Source organism: Mustela lutreola, chromosome 6, assembly GCF_030435805.1.
Source record: "Mustela lutreola isolate mMusLut2 chromosome 6, mMusLut2.pri, whole genome shotgun sequence".
In the NCBI taxonomy this organism is placed as follows: Eukaryota; Metazoa; Chordata; class Mammalia; order Carnivora; family Mustelidae; genus Mustela; species Mustela lutreola.
Window position 1 is genome coordinate 154,805,483 of NC_081295.1, and position 15,507 is coordinate 154,820,989.

Genomic DNA, 15,507 nt, shown 5'->3' on the forward strand with positions numbered 1-15,507 from the left:
GGCCGGGGGCCACGGCGCGTGCGCGGTCACAACGCAGGTGGGGGCGGGACGTGAGAGCGAGCGCGAGCCGCTGGGCCGCCGGCGGCGCGTACAAGAGGGGGCAGACGCCGAGCGCCCCGCGGGCGGAGAGGTCGCGGCTGTTCGCCTTGCCTGTCCTTACCCGTTCGCGGACTTCGGGGTCCCCCCGACTCCACCCAAGCTTCCTTCTTGCGCTGTGTCCTGGCCAGAGCCGGAGCGGTCCACGATGAGCCGCTTGACCCAGAACGTGCTGGAGGTGATGAAGGCGATGGCCCGTGTCCCCGGGTTTGACAGAGTTTTGGAAAAGGTACTGCCGTGGGAGCGCCGGCTTCTCGGGAAGGCGCGGCGCGGGGTATCTCCGGCTCGATGCCGCCGGACTGCCCGGGGACGCCGCTCCATAGCGGTGAGGGCGGCTGTCCGGGCGTCCCGTGTGTGAGCTCGGGCGCCCGGTGTACTTCACGGAAACGTGTGCTGCGAGGCTCCGACCGGCCTCGATTCAGGCTGGGGCTCCTTCCGAGTCACCCCTGCCGGGTGGACACGCGGTGCGTGGACCGCGCGTGCGAGAACCCGAGCCCCGTCGCTGAGCCTCGCCTGCCCCGTGGGCTCCGATCGCTTCGTAGCCTGCGGCTGGGCAGAATCATCGGGCGCAAAGCCCGTTCTGTCCAAGGTGTTGAGTATCTCTTCAGTTTGTGGAATACTGCAGGGAACGGGGGAAACGGAGTGGCTGTTTCGGGTTAGAATCATTTCCTTCCTTCCTAGAGAACGCCAGCGCGGAGGCCGGGGAGAGGGAGAGGGAGAGAACCTCACGCGGGCTCCAGGCCCGGCCCGGAGCCCAGGCAGGGCCGGACCTCCCGTGAGATCTGGGGGCATGACTGAGTAGAAACCAGGAGTCCCGGGCTTAAGCTTCGGAGGCACCCAGGCACCCCTCGTTACAGTATCATTTTAAGCAGAGGTGCTAGCCCTCCTGCTGTCCGGGCCGGCTGGGAGCTGCCCCGCACCTGGCCAGCGTGGTGCTGCGTGTGACTAGCTTGGGTTAACGATGGAAATTCAAAATTCGAAGTTTCTGCTGAATGTGTAACGCTGTCACGCCATTATAAAGTGGGGAAATCTTAAGTCAGACCGTCGTCAGTCGGGGAATGTTGAAGCGATGCTCACTTGTGGAGACAATTTTCTTGATTTCAGAGCGGGAAAGGACTTGAAAGCTTGGCTTTCAACATACAGAGGCCGGTAGTGCTCTGAGGAAAAGAGGAAGAGACAATGTCTACACTTAAGATGCACTTGCAGCCTAGAGGATTAGAAAATAAATAATTGCAGCAAGGTGGGAAAGCCAGATTCCGGGAAGAGAGGGGTGCTTCGGAGTCAGGCAGGGATAGCCCTTGTCTCCTTGGCACATGAACAGACTAGCCCAGATTCCTAGTTTTCAGGGTCTTTGTAGAAATCGTCTTACCTAGGAATCATTTATAAATAAACACGAATAACAGAAGCCCTTGGTTATGTCAGATTGGGAAGACGTTTGACAGCCAAAGAACTTCTAGGCTTTTTCCTAAATATTTTAAGTATGCATGCCTGTTTTCCTTTTAGAGAGGCATGTGGGTCAGGGAGAGACTGAAGGAGAGAGAGAGAATCTTAATTTAGCAGGTTCCATGCCCAGTGCAGAGCCGGAGGTGGGATTTGACCTAACAGCCCCGGGATCATGACCTGACCTGAAATCAAGAGTCAGATGCTTAACCGACAGAGCCACCCAGGCGCTCTTGCCTGTTTTCCTTCTGATTAGGAAAGAGTATTGGGAACTGTGCAAATACATAATTTAAAAGTGGAGTTTAAACAGACCAACTGCTATCACTTGTAAGAAGAATGTAGACCATTGGACCAAAGTCCTCCTCCTGGAAACAACATTTGGGCTACATTTTCAGTATTTCAATCATTATAGCCAAGGGCTTTTGTGAAAAACATAGGAAATCATGCTCAAATGTATTCAGTGTTTTCAAATAGCAAACACTGTAAAATCCAAGGATATGCTACTTTTTAACAGTAATTTTTGAGAGAGATACATGCAACAAAAGAAGTATTGAACTAAGGGGAAGACTGAATTCCCTAAAAACATCAATAGCCATTTTCATTACTAAACTTCCAACAACCAAATTTTGGGTGTGTCCTCCCCTGATAATCTTGCTGCGAGTTGGATTTGCCTTTGAGTAGTCTGAGAAAAATCTCATACCTTGAACAGTCTCACTTTAACAATCATAAACTTCACTTATGCCGGAGTTGGCTTTGGTGGTCCAAGTCTTCCAAGAGGATATGCCTGTTAAACCTGATGTACAGAGTTTCTCAGAAGTTGTAGTAAGATTGAATAGAGGTACCTGTGATTCTAGACCCAGCAGTGTCCAGTAGAGATGTAGCACAAGCTACATATGCAAGCCACACATATCATTTTATTTATATATGTATATGTACATATATACACATATATATAACTATAAAAAAGGCAAAAAGAAGTAAAATTAATTTTATTAATACATTTTAAGCAACTCATTATATTTGAAATTATATTATTTTAGCATGTAACCCACACAAGAGTATCTTGTTTGGGGGACTTCAACCTTGAATTCCAGTGTGAATTTTAAACTTAACAGCACATCCCAGTCATACTGGCCGTTTCAAGTGCTCAATACTGACATCAGGCTAGTGGCTACCATACTAACTGCACAGGTCAGTACCTCTGTAGGTGTTCTGTATTAATTTGATCTATAATAGGATCTGTGTTTGTGTCTTGTGTGGGCACAGTTGCTTGGGCTAGAATATATATTTATGGTGATGCATAAAGCTAGTTGTGAATTTGGTTCCTTTCCTACTATTGTAAACTTAAATGTAACATGACCTAAACCAGTGTTTCTCAACTAGGGGTAATTTTGTTCCCTGTGGGACATCTGTTTGCAGACGACTGGAGTGTGATGGAAAGGGCACTATGGGGGGCATCTACTAGGTGAGGCCACAGATACTGTCCTCCCGTGCGCAGGCTCCTTGCCCTCGACTCCCCACAATAATGAGCCATCCAGTGCACATGTCAACAGTGCTGACATTGAAAAACCTTTTTAATCATTCTCTCTGTCCTGGGTTAAAACTAAATAAATAGCATAGTATAAACCATGTCTTTGTGCTGAACTTCGGCTGTTCAGATCATGGAACTTCCTCTTATCCCCTTCGTCTTGGTATGGGATAAAATGAGTTTTTTTCTAAATCTCTAACAATTACTTATATTCTCTGTTAAAATAACTAGCGTGTTGTTTGTTGCCTCACCGGTCCTTGATTGATGAAATTATTTTATGTCAAATAGTTGTCCCTTTGGTTATTTAAATGGGAAACTAGAGATTTTTCAAGATAAGAATGTTTATTTTTAAGCATTTAATGCAAGCATGTTGTTAAAACTAAATTGGAATAAGGGTATACATGATCTTTTTCAGACACACCTGTGCTCTTATCACTACTTTGCAAAAGTCAGAAGCAATAATGTTTCTCCTTTTTCTTTTTAAGTAGGCTCCATGGCTAGTGTAGGGCCTGAATTCATGACCTTGAGGTCAAGAGCTGGGCTGAGATCAAAAGTCAGACACTCCACGGACTGGGCCACCTAGGTGACCCTCTTCTTATTACTGAGTGTAAGAAGCAAGTGAGCTGTGTAGTACTATCACTTTAAGTCTGCCCCATTATCCAGGCCTACAGTGGCCTTACTAACTACCCCAGTAGAGACAACCAGCTCGCCAAAAGAGAGGTGCTGTTTTTTTCTTGATTATATACAAAAGACAATTCTGTCCTGAGTGCTAACCTCTGATTCTTTTGAAGGTCTTTTTGTTCTGTTTTGTTTTTGTCTTTTGAGGAGCAGGGAGGGGCAGAGGGAGAGGAGAGAGTCTAAGCAGACTCCACACTGAGACATGGAGCCCAACCTGGGACACGATCCCACAACCCTGAGATCACAACCTGAACCAAAACCAGGAGTCAGACACTCAGCTGACTGAGCCACACAGGTGCCCCATTTAAAAAAAAATTTTTTTTTAAGTCAATGAATTAAGATAACACTTGAAATGTTCATAATATTCCCATGGAGCTTTGGGTCTTGGACAGATGTTTAGAACCAGCATATAAAATCTGCTAAATGATGATGACTTTCTATTCCTCCAAAACTGATCTGTTGAAGAAGGCACTTTGCACTCAGTCCTGCTTCGGGTGTCAAATTAATGCACAAGATCTTAACTTAGAACATCTTTATTATTTTAAGGCTGTCCTTTGTAAAACAAAAAAAAAAAACAAAACAAAAAATCTCCAGTTTCTCAGTGTTTATAAACACCCACAAAACCTATCTTTTATAAAACACTAATATATTAGAACAGTCAGATGTCCTGCTCTTAGATCGCCTTAAATCAGTCAACAAACCAAGTACTGTGAGATCATGAAATACCAGCCACAGTCCCTTGCCTTCGAGGAGTTTATTACCTAGGAGAGAAGGAAAGTGGGATCCAGGGAACATGGTGCCATCAGATGTTCCCTGAGAAAGAGAGTCCCATGAATAAAAAAGTTCAGGAAACATTGATGTCGTATCCCCTCTTTTTAAAAACAAAAATTGCGACAAAATATACATAACATTAAATTTGCCGTTTTAACCATGTTAAAGTATACGATTCGGTATTAACTGCATTCATACTGTTGTGCGACTGTCACTACCATCCGCCTCCAGAACTCTTCGGCTTGCAAAACTGGAACTCCGTCTTCATGAAACAGTAACTCCATTCCCTTTTCCTCCAGCCATGGCAACACCATGTACTGTCTGTCTCTCTGAATTTGAGTACTCTACGTACTTCACGTAAGTGGAGATGATCTAGCCTTTTTATACATTAAAACATTGACTAATTCTGCCATAAGTAAACATGCTTCACTTTATCATGTTTAAGTCCCACAGTAACACATGTGGAGGAACATATCTTGGGAAGCTCAAGTGAGAGGCACCGTGCGAGGGTCTGGAAAGGCTATGTAGAGTCCAACGCAGAAATAAGGGAGTGGAGTTGTGAAGCGAGGTAAAATTGCGTAGTCATCCTTACAGAAACGAGATGATGTATAAGGAAATGAGATGTCCCAAGAGGAAGAACACAGACTAAAGAGAAGCATTAAGGTTTAGGATTTAATTTTAGTTAAACCTTCATTAAGGTTTAGAATCTCAGAGACTACAGGAATGGGTAAGAAGGTAAGAACAAACCTTATACTGGGCGCCTGGGTGGCTCAGTTGGCCAAACAACTGCCTTTGGCTCAGGTCCTGATCCTGGGGTCCTGGGATCGAGTCCTGCATCGGGCTCCCTACTCATCAGGGAGCCTGCTTCTCTCTCTCTCTCTGCCCCTTCCCCTGCTTGTACTCCTCCCCGTCTTGCTTTCTCTCTGTGAAATAAAATCTTTAAAACAAACAACCAAACCAACCTTATACTTACTAGAAGAACCATGAGGCTTTGAACTGACCACAAAAGCACAATTATTTCTATTATTTAGAAAATTTGTCAACAATGACAGAACAACAGATTATTTCCAAATTCATTATTGGCCATTAAAATCATCTAGGTCTAAGAAATGCACAAGAAAATAATAAAGCAAGCTTTGTTCAAAGACTTAAATACAAAAATACTGGTTGTAACATTATTCGTGATATCAGACATGTGAAATAACTTAAATGTTCAGCTACAGAGGAACTGGTAAAAGAAATCACTCGTAGCTCCATGTAAAGGAGTCACAGTTTAAAAAATGACGTATTATCATAGAAGCATGTCACAAAATGATGTGGATGACCTTATAAAATTGGAAATTTTTATCTTGAAATTTTCATAGCATGTACTGTGTGTCAGGCACTCTGCACTTTACTAATACGAACTCTTCATGGAAAAGAAAAACCCAATAAAAGTCAAAATAGAATTATCTGGAAAAGGATTTCTCTATGAATAGGAGCTAAAAATCAGATATGGTAAGAAGAGCTATAAAAAGTTTGGTAAGTGGGCCAAAGTGTATCAGCCGGCTGTTTACACAAGAGATGTAGTGTCAGACAATAAGCATGAAAGTCAGGCACTAAGCATGCTTCCTGGCTCGTAATCTGGTTAATACACATTTAAACTGTGAGATAACATTATTTTGCCTATCACATTGTAAAAAGAGTAACTCAGAGTAATAATATACATTATTGATGAGGAATTAGGGAATGAAGCACTCTTACTGCTTTTGAAAAGGAATCTGGCAGATTTGTTAAAAATTTACATACCTTTTCCCCAGCTATCTAATTCTGGTGATTGATCTTCTACAAATAAAAGTAACTTTGTAATGGTAAAAAATATGGCAAGAACACACATGTCAAGCAAGAGTTTAATAAATCTAATATATTCAATAGTAGGGCAGAGCACAAAGCCATTGAGAGAGTTCTGGGACTGGAACTACAGGCATGGTTGTGATTTACTAGGAAGAAAAAAACGGAAGCTGCAAAGTAATATGTAGAATGTGATCCCGTTTTTGTAATTTTATAAAAAGAAAAGGGGGAAACCCTATATATGTATAAATATTTGAATATTTATACATGTCATTCACTGGAGAATGCCAGTGAATGACACAGAGTAGTGAAGGAGTGCTAGGTAGGGAATGCAACCCTACACTGTTTATTATAATGAATTCATATAAAATGAATGATTGTTGTCATTAAAAATCTAATGAAGAGAAGGAACATGGCGGTTTAGATGCTAAGATTTAAGGAGTCAAGATATAATTGGTGAAATTATGGACTCAAGTCAGAAGTTGCTGATACTATAGGGGAAAGGGATTTGGCATCAGTTCAGAGCAACTGTAAATATTCTGGAACATTAATACTTTTAGCAGTGGTGAATGGAGGTCCAGTTGAAAGAAATGGTGAATTTACATTTCTTCCACCATGGAAGATAGTCAGGGTTTAGGACTCCGTGCACACTTGGAAATGGCTGCTGCTGAAATGTTCTGCCACTTGTCTAAGAAGCCCTTTTATTCAAGTCCTCTGTTTTCTGAAGATCTCAGAAAGTGACTGAGAGCTTTGATAGAAGTTAAATATATATATTTTTAAAATTCAGCACAGAACACTATAAAAAAAATAAAGGCAGTATAACATTTACTCAACCGGGCTAGGACTTGCAGGAATTTCTGGAATGCTGTTCCTCAGTGAAGAGAGGTTACTTAAAACTTCTTTGTTGCTGTTTGATTCATGGCACTGTCCTAGGACAACAAAGCTGTGTGCTGGGCCTTGACTCACCATATTTACTTACCTGCAAGGCACCGTCCCTTCCTGCAAATGGCTCCATATTTCAAATGCTAGATTCCAAACTAGATCACCTGCAACAATTCTACGGAGTTTGTATGTCCCCCCGCGCTGGCGAGGAGATCAGGAAATGGGAACAGACATTGCCCCGGTCCTCAATGTCTATGGGATAGGGATGGTCCTTCTCCATTAGCCCCTTTTCCAGGCTCAAGGCAGCAGAGCACACGTGTAGGGCAGAAAGCTTACTAATGTGAGGTCTTCATAGTGTCCGTATTTATAGATATTTTAGAATGATTCAGTAAAACCTGCCATTTACCAGCCGTTGTGAAAAACTAGTGGTGGTTCATGTTCCTTCCTAGCCCATCGGTCACTGTCCCCACCACTCCAGGGAACTGATGTTACTTCCGCCGGCTGAATTCCATTCACTGTTTCGTTCAAGCCCCCTTCGCTCTTCCTTGGGCTTCGTTGTGCCTCTCGTGGCAGTCGTTTGCTAACATCTCTTATTTCTGGCCTTCTCTTACAAGCTCTGCTGGCTTGTTACCTTCCTGAGGACTTGGACATCTTAGTTTGGCTCCTCCACCACCTCTGTCCCCAGCATCGCTTGCTGTCTTTCTCGGCTCCACTGTGCACGCTGTTTGCTGTGGGGCCTATTGCGGATCCTGCAAGAGCGTCTGTTGATTTCCCTACTTGGGGGCAAGTCCATAGTAGAGGCTCAGAAGCGTGTGTCAGTGCCTCCCGCCAGGGGCCCAGCAGGGTGGCTCTTCCGAGAAGAGACTCCTCCCCCCTGCGGTCCGGTCAGTCAGGTGCCGGTACCGCCCCTTGTCGTGCATTTTGTCACGGACTGCTCCTGCAGTGCCCTTCCGGTTGGACCGTAGTCCCTCACGGAGCAAACATTTGAGCACTGACTCTGTGCCAGGCGCATTCAGACCTCCTACTAGGGACCATCTCCTTCACTGCTGTCGGTTCTGGGCATCCCTTCCGTCTTTACTGAAAAGGTAGGGGAGGAAGGGGGAGACTCACCTCAAGTACGTTCCGTGTGATGGAATTTAGGTGTTTGGGCGAGGAGAGGAGGGCGGCATGCCGCACGAGTCACACAGACTCCCCTGACTGCACGAGGAACGCGAAAGACACAGTTCACTGCAAGCCATCTAGAAAAGGGATGGATGGTTGTCTGTGCACATATCTAATTTCTGCGATAAACCACAGAGCCCATGCGTCAGACTGGGCTGAGCCATAAAGGTTCTTGCCAGCCTCCTGCAGCTGCCCGACCCATGGGATCCCGGGAATGCAAGTATCTGGGCAGTTAATTCTCTGTATCATTGGGGCCACAGCAAATATATTCCTGAACCACTGCATCACAAAAGGCTTTCCGGACATCCTCCCACAAGACCGAATGGAGCAGGACCTAGTTGTCTGCAGCAGTCCAGGCGAGGTGTGAAGGGAGGTGATTTTGCACAGGGGTTGAACCGGAGATGTCGGAGTTGAAGGAGGATCCAAGTGTCCACGTCTGAGATGTGAGGATGGAGACCACACACCTGGGGCGGCTGAGTGCCATCCCTAACTCCAAGTCGGCCATAGTTAATGACACAGTTAATAACAACTGTGTCCCCTACAGCCTCTATCTTAATGGAAACGGAGTTTTTTTTTTAAATTTTTTTTTTTTTTTCATCAAACAGAGGTCAGCTCTCCATTGGCTTCTTCCCCAACAAGATCACTTACTAGCTTTGGGCAGATGACTGGGACATTCCTTTGTTAGCTCCCACTGGCTGAATCCCTTCATCTAGGGAGATGAGAAATGGCCACACATAAAAGCATTTCTCTTGCCATGTCAGGCTGACTGTCAAAACACTCTCTCTTCCAATGTATATTTTAAACCACTCTTGTATACTTGTGTGTCCTTTGACCTTTCAAGTTGGGAGAAAGAAAAAGAATTAAAAACTATTCTGGGGACGCCTGGGTGGCTCAGTGGGTTAAGGCCTCTGCCTTTGGCTCAGGTCATGATCTCAGGGTCCTGGGATCGAGTCCCGCATCAGGCTCTCTGCTTGGCAGGGAGCCTGCTTCCCTCTCTCTCTCTCTCTCTGCCTGCCTCTCTGCCTGCTTGTGATCTCTCTTTCTGTGTCAAATAAATAAAATCTTTAAAACAAAACAAAACAAAAACTGTATTCTGCAGTGGAAAGTCAACGTTTGTATTTCCTCCTGTCACCCATCCCAGCTGAAGTCAGAGAATCCAACGGGACTTGAACAACTAACCTCTACTAAACACACCCCACGCTTACATGGCACCAAACTGCCTCTGGTGTCTGTGAGGCTCGATTTCGTTCTCTCCCCTGCCCTGCCTGGCTGCCTTCCCCATTTTCACTTGGCTTACTCAGTCCTTCACGATTTGGTTGCCGATCCCCAAGAAGCCCTTCCTAATGTCTGTTCTCTGAAGACATACTTCCATTAGATACCCTTCTAGTGACTTGGATCTGTTCTGTCTCTAGGAAGTCCCTGCTCCGTGTGCTCGCCTCTCCCTTCAGGTTGTGAAGCCCTGACGAGCAGGGATTGGATTTCATTCTTCACATGGCCAGCGTTTGTCGTACTCAGTGCCCAAGTATGGGGAGCTTACACCTTGGTCCTGCTTGATAAGTCCATTAGTTTATGAGGACATCTTGTGGTTAGATCATTCATTGTATGAATACACTTGATCCTGTTCTAATATTTACTTGGCACTGATGTACATTAAGCAAAACAGGACATAAAATTGTTCAGGATGATTTATATTGTTTGGCTCTGTTCCATTTTACTTCTCGGGGATAAACCGCAGCAAAACCGCTGAAGTTGTGGCTTGTGAAATTCTCAGGTGTCTTCCTGGTAGGAGCCTAGAGAACACTGCATATCCAGACACTTCACGGTTACTGCTGAGGGAGACTCGAAGACAGACCTAGAGTTCTGTCAGTTCTGCCACACCATAGGTGACCCTGACAACAAACCACTCTGAATTTAAGTTACTTACGAGACGGAAATTATCCCTTCCTTATTGTGTAGCGCACGTTAGGGCCTGGCTCAGCACCTAGCGTAGGAAGATGCTAAGGTAGCAGTTAGGTAGACTCGAACCATTTAATGCTCCAGACACTCATATAATTCTTTTTCCTTACAGTACTATAAACGGGCAGGACCTTGAAAGCTGCAGTTCACCTCTGTCGGATTCTATTGTTGAGCTTATATTAAAAAATGGGTTTATGGTTTAAGTTTGTTGATTCTAGTAACTCACTGAATTACTGAATTTCTTCGTCTGTTTTTTAAATTGTTAAAACCATTCATTACAAAATCATAAAAATTACTCTCCAACAACTAGGGAACATCCAAGTTAAACCTGTCATGGGTTAATAGACCCGCCAGCTTTGTGGGTCCAAAATTTCTGCAGAGTGGAGATTAACCAGAACTACTCTTTCCCTAAATATTCCTTTTTCTTGTCTTTTTTTTTTTTTTTTAGATTTTATTTATTTGACAGAGAGAAATACAGTGAGAGAGGGAACACAGCAGGAGAGTGGGCTCGGTCCCAGGACCCTGTGATCATGACCTGAGCTAAAGGCAGATGCTGAACGACTGAGCCACCCAGGCATCCCAGTATTCCTTTTTCTTTAAGAACAATTTCTATAGGGGTTAATGTCTATCATTTGTAACTTACTTGCTATTTCTAATATCTGTAACTTACTTGAATTTCTAGTTAACTTTTTTTTGTTGTTGTTACAGAGAGAGAGAGAGATACAGAGCGCAAGCACAAGCAGACAGAGTGGCAGGCTAGAGGCAGAGGGAGAAGCAGGCTCCCTGCCGAGCAAGGAGCCCGATGTGGGACTAGATCCCAGGACGCTGGGATCATGACCTGAGCCGAAGGCAGCCACTTAACCAACTGAGCCACCCAGGCGTCCCTCTAGTTAACTTTTTTGGGATGATTTAAGATTTTATTTTTAAGCAGTTTCTACACCCAGCATGGGGCTTGAACTTACAACCCCAAGAGATCAAGAGACGTGCCAGGCGCCCCTGGAGTGACTCCATTTAATCCAGTGATAATTCTTTTTTTTTTTTTTTTTTTTAAGATTCCACTCATTTATTTGACAGAGAGATGAGAAGTAGGCAGAGAGGCAGGCAGAGAGAGAGAAGGAAACAGGCTTCCCGCTAAGCAGAGAGCCCGACACGGGACTCCATTCCAGGACCGTGAGATCATGACCTGAGCCGAAGGCAGAGGCTCCAACCCACTGAGCCACCCAGGTGCCCCTCCAGTGATAATTCTTGATGGGCTGTTTGGGTTTCTTAATACCAAAGAATGTTGAAAAAAATTTTTTTTTACACTTAGGTGACTCTTGTCTCTGCTGTCCCTGGGAAAGTGATTTGTGAAATGAAAGTAGAAGACGCCCACACCAACAGATTAGGCACTCTGCACGGTGGTATGACAGCCACCTTAGTGGACAACATATCCACAATAGCTCTGCTGTGCACTGAAAGGGGAGCGCCGGGAGTCAGCGTGGATATGAACATAACGTACGTATCCAGACGGTACTACAAGTGACTTTTTTAAATGTAAAAACGCACTTCAAACAACTGAGACTAAATACCTTTATAACATAAATAAAATTGGATATGCCCTGAGCTGGTCATCCTGAAGTATAGCTATAGAGGTGCCCTGAAAGATCCTACAGCCATAGAATCTAGGACTAGAGGAGCTAAGTGCCGCATCAGGAATAAAGGGGCCATGACCTAAACATTCCAAACAGCAAACACTCAGCTCCTATTCTGTACACCGGAGGGGCAGGGTGGGGGTGGGGCATCACAGACTCACGGCCCAGATGTGGTCCACAACTGCCTTGCAACTGCCACTCGTACAGGCGTCATGAGGGTTGTACTGAGTGCCTAGAAAAAAGCCTGAATAAAATTCAAAGGGAAGCTGGATAAACTTTCATCAAGTCTACATTGCCATTGCCTTGTAACAAGGCGAACACAAATGTCCAGTTTTGCAATCCTGTCTCTCTCCTTGCAACCGCCAACACGCTCTGCAGACATGAACTAGGAGATCGGGAAGCAGGCCCCCAGAGGCCAGGCTGTCACTCACCACCCTGAAAATACCTGCAGGGGTCACCTGTTTTCAAGTGTAATAAAACTCATTTTGAGCATTAACTAGTACCACTGCTGCTCCCATCAATAGAGGGCACAGGCCCAGGGGTTCACTTTCACGACAACTGCTTTTTCCAAGGACACAGCGGAACAATGACTTTTGTTGGGGGGAAGGGCAGGGATCAGGGTGGGAAAGCCAGTATTACACAACATGAGGGCAACGGAAATTACGTCAGTTATGAGAGTTTTATACAGTCTCAGCCTTTCATCAGGTGACCATAAGAAAATTCAGCCCTTCTTTACCATAGGAATAAATGGAGGTGCAACAAGCAGATCACAGGGCAAGGGAAATGCTCTTGAAACTAAGATCCTCAAAGGTTCTGCTTATTGTGAGTGAGCTCGGTCTGCAGTCCTTACCTTAGTCCCCGTGGTGGTGAGGGGCGAGGCCCGCTGCCGACTCCACTTTGCCTCAGGAGCCTCTGTTGAGAGCAGAGGTCTTCCAGCTGAGCGCGGCACCGCATGATCTTCTGAGATCTACTGCTGCTCTCGCGAGCCTGAAGAATTTGTAGTAAGTCACACACAGTTTCCACGCACGTGTGGTCAGATACGGGTCACAGTCAAGAAGTGCCTGAGCTTCAAAAATGGGCTCATTTGAATGGGGAAACAGTCTCAGAGATTTACTCTTGATATTTCCAAAATAAATGACAACTTACGATTAAGGTAGGTAGGCAAGTGTCTCTTAAAAAATACATGCAGCTCATCACCAGGGTTTAAGGGCCTCTATCAATTCTCATAGTTCTTACATTCAATCGTTTTTGAGTGCAGTAAAGTGCAGAATTTACTCCAGTACAGTTGAGTGAATCCCAAATACTGTTATGACCAGATAAAATAGTCCCCTTCTTACCCACAGGGCTACATTCCAAGACCCCCCGGGATGCCCAAAACCACAGATAGTACCAAACCTATTATATATATTTATATAATATATATACAAAACATATACATATATATGTTCTTCCCTATACACACATACCTATGATCAAGTTTGTAAGCCAGGCACAGATAAACGATAATAAAATAGAACAAGTGTTATATACTGTGGTGCTGTATGAGTGCGGTCTCTCAAACTCCCTTGCACTGTGCACAGCCTTCTAGTGAGGACGGGACATGCAATGCCCACGTGATGAAGTGAGGAGAGAGACAGGCAGGGGTGCAGTGTTAGGTTACTGTTGACCTTGTGAAAATAGATCAGGAGGACCATCTACTTCCTTCTGGACCACAGGTAAGGGGGAACCTACAGTACAGGGCCCAGGCAATACTTCACCTGGGGAAGTTAAGTAGACTAAATAAAAGCTGGCTTCACCAGCCCCAAATAAATATGAGATGGGAAACTTGGCCGCGGGGGGGAGGGGGGGGTGCCTTCCCTATTTATGGAAGAAAACTTGTGTGGCTATAGAATGGGGAAGATGAATTTGGTCAGGACCAGCCATCCACATTTGATAGAACAGAAAGCTTACGATAGTATTCCTAAACTACTTGGTAGAGGAAAATAACACGTAAGAAGGCTGTGTAAGAGATGCACACAATTTCCCCTCATAAAAAATTGCTGTTAAAATTTTTTTAACATTCAAAAAGTAAAATTATTTGCTGTTAACTATATTTAAATTTGTTTCCCTTCAAGATACATGTCGCCTGCTAAAATAGGAGAAGACATCGTGATAACAGCGCATGTTCTGAAGCAAGGCAAAACACTTGCATTTGCCTCTGTGGAGCTGATGAACAAGACCACGGGGAAACTAGTGGCACAAGGCAGACACACTAAACACCTGGGAAACCAAGGCCTGCAGGCTGACTTCAAAGACACCAAACAATGAAGACCAAGTGTAAAGCTGACTTGTAACAAATGTAACTTTCAAAATAAACTAGCACAACCAGAAATAGTTCTTTTCTTTGGGGAAAATGACATAGGAACCAAGTGGAACATAGGACGGGACGGTCTCTATTTTTCATTTTAAACCTCTGGTTTATTTGTAATCTTATATAGATGATACTTGGACAAAAAAAATTCTTAGCTGAAAGGGTTTCTGAAAACTTAGGTAAAGCAAAGAAGACAGCAAAGCCATTTTGAGATGAGATTACTTTAAAACTAAAGCCCAGTAGAAATCTAGGAAGCAACTTGAATTTGGAAACACTATCCACAGTTAAAGGCTGGCTTATCCTTTGTCTGCTGTCTGCTCAAAGGACAGAGACTTCCCAGGAGCAGTGAGCACACAACGTGGGCACCCAGTTCTTAAGTTCTAGTATTTCCCTCTAAAAGGAACCTGGGCGGCTTGGAGAAAATGGCTGATTTCAGGACTGCAAGGATGAGATAGGGAAATTGACCTTAAGGTGTCTTGTGCTTGAAAGTAAGCATGTGTTCAAGAAAACAAACTGAGCATTGAAGGAAAAAAATTTTTTTGTAATTTGTAATTGTAACCAAAGGAAGTATCATTTAGGGAGATAATATGTGGCAGAGACAGGAGAGCTCCTCCTTATGACAGAATGCTGCTCAGTGTGGAGGGGAGAGGTAGATAATTACGATTTTGCAGCTATCACGGTAAAGACTGGTTAAGCAAAAATCAAAAATCATCAGTGGTGCTCTGAAAAAGAGCAGGGCATGTCCATGCTGCCTACATTCCTACTAGTCACAAGGAGAAAAATAGTAACAATACAATGCAGAAACAGTACACGACCTTGACCAATCAAAATTAACATCAACCAAGAGCAAAGTGACAGTGCATTTCTGGATATTAACTGGAGAAGGGAGTGAGGTCACTTGAATTGGGTACTGGCCAGATTGTGTAATCCCAAATTTAACTCTGAAGAAACATTCAAATGCAAAATGAGGAACACTTTCTATTTTTAAACATTAGCCTACTCTTCAAAAATGTCAAGGTCATTAAACAAACAGAAGCTAGAGATTTGACAACAGCAAGGGTCCCATAGTGAATGATACGACCTGAGGTATTAGGACGATTAACAGAACTGGAAAATGGACAACAGATAAAGGTTTATCAGAATTAAACTGCCTGAATTTGGTAACTTTATTGTGGTTATGCAAG

At 44.2% G+C, this 15,507-nt stretch overlaps 1 protein-coding gene across 1 annotated transcript; it reads left to right on the plus strand.

The window, feature by feature from the left end:
- Positions 1-8: 8 nt before the first annotated feature.
- ACOT13 (acyl-CoA thioesterase 13) lies at positions 9-14,344 on the plus strand. The gene is made up of 3 exons (XM_059179484.1): positions 9-325; positions 11,652-11,836; positions 14,088-14,344. The coding sequence occupies exons 1-3, from the start codon at positions 245-247 to the stop codon at positions 14,278-14,280; spliced, it is 459 nt and encodes a 152-aa protein (XP_059035467.1). The 5' UTR covers positions 9-244; the 3' UTR covers positions 14,281-14,344.
- The last annotated feature ends 1,163 nt before the right edge of the window (positions 14,345-15,507 follow it).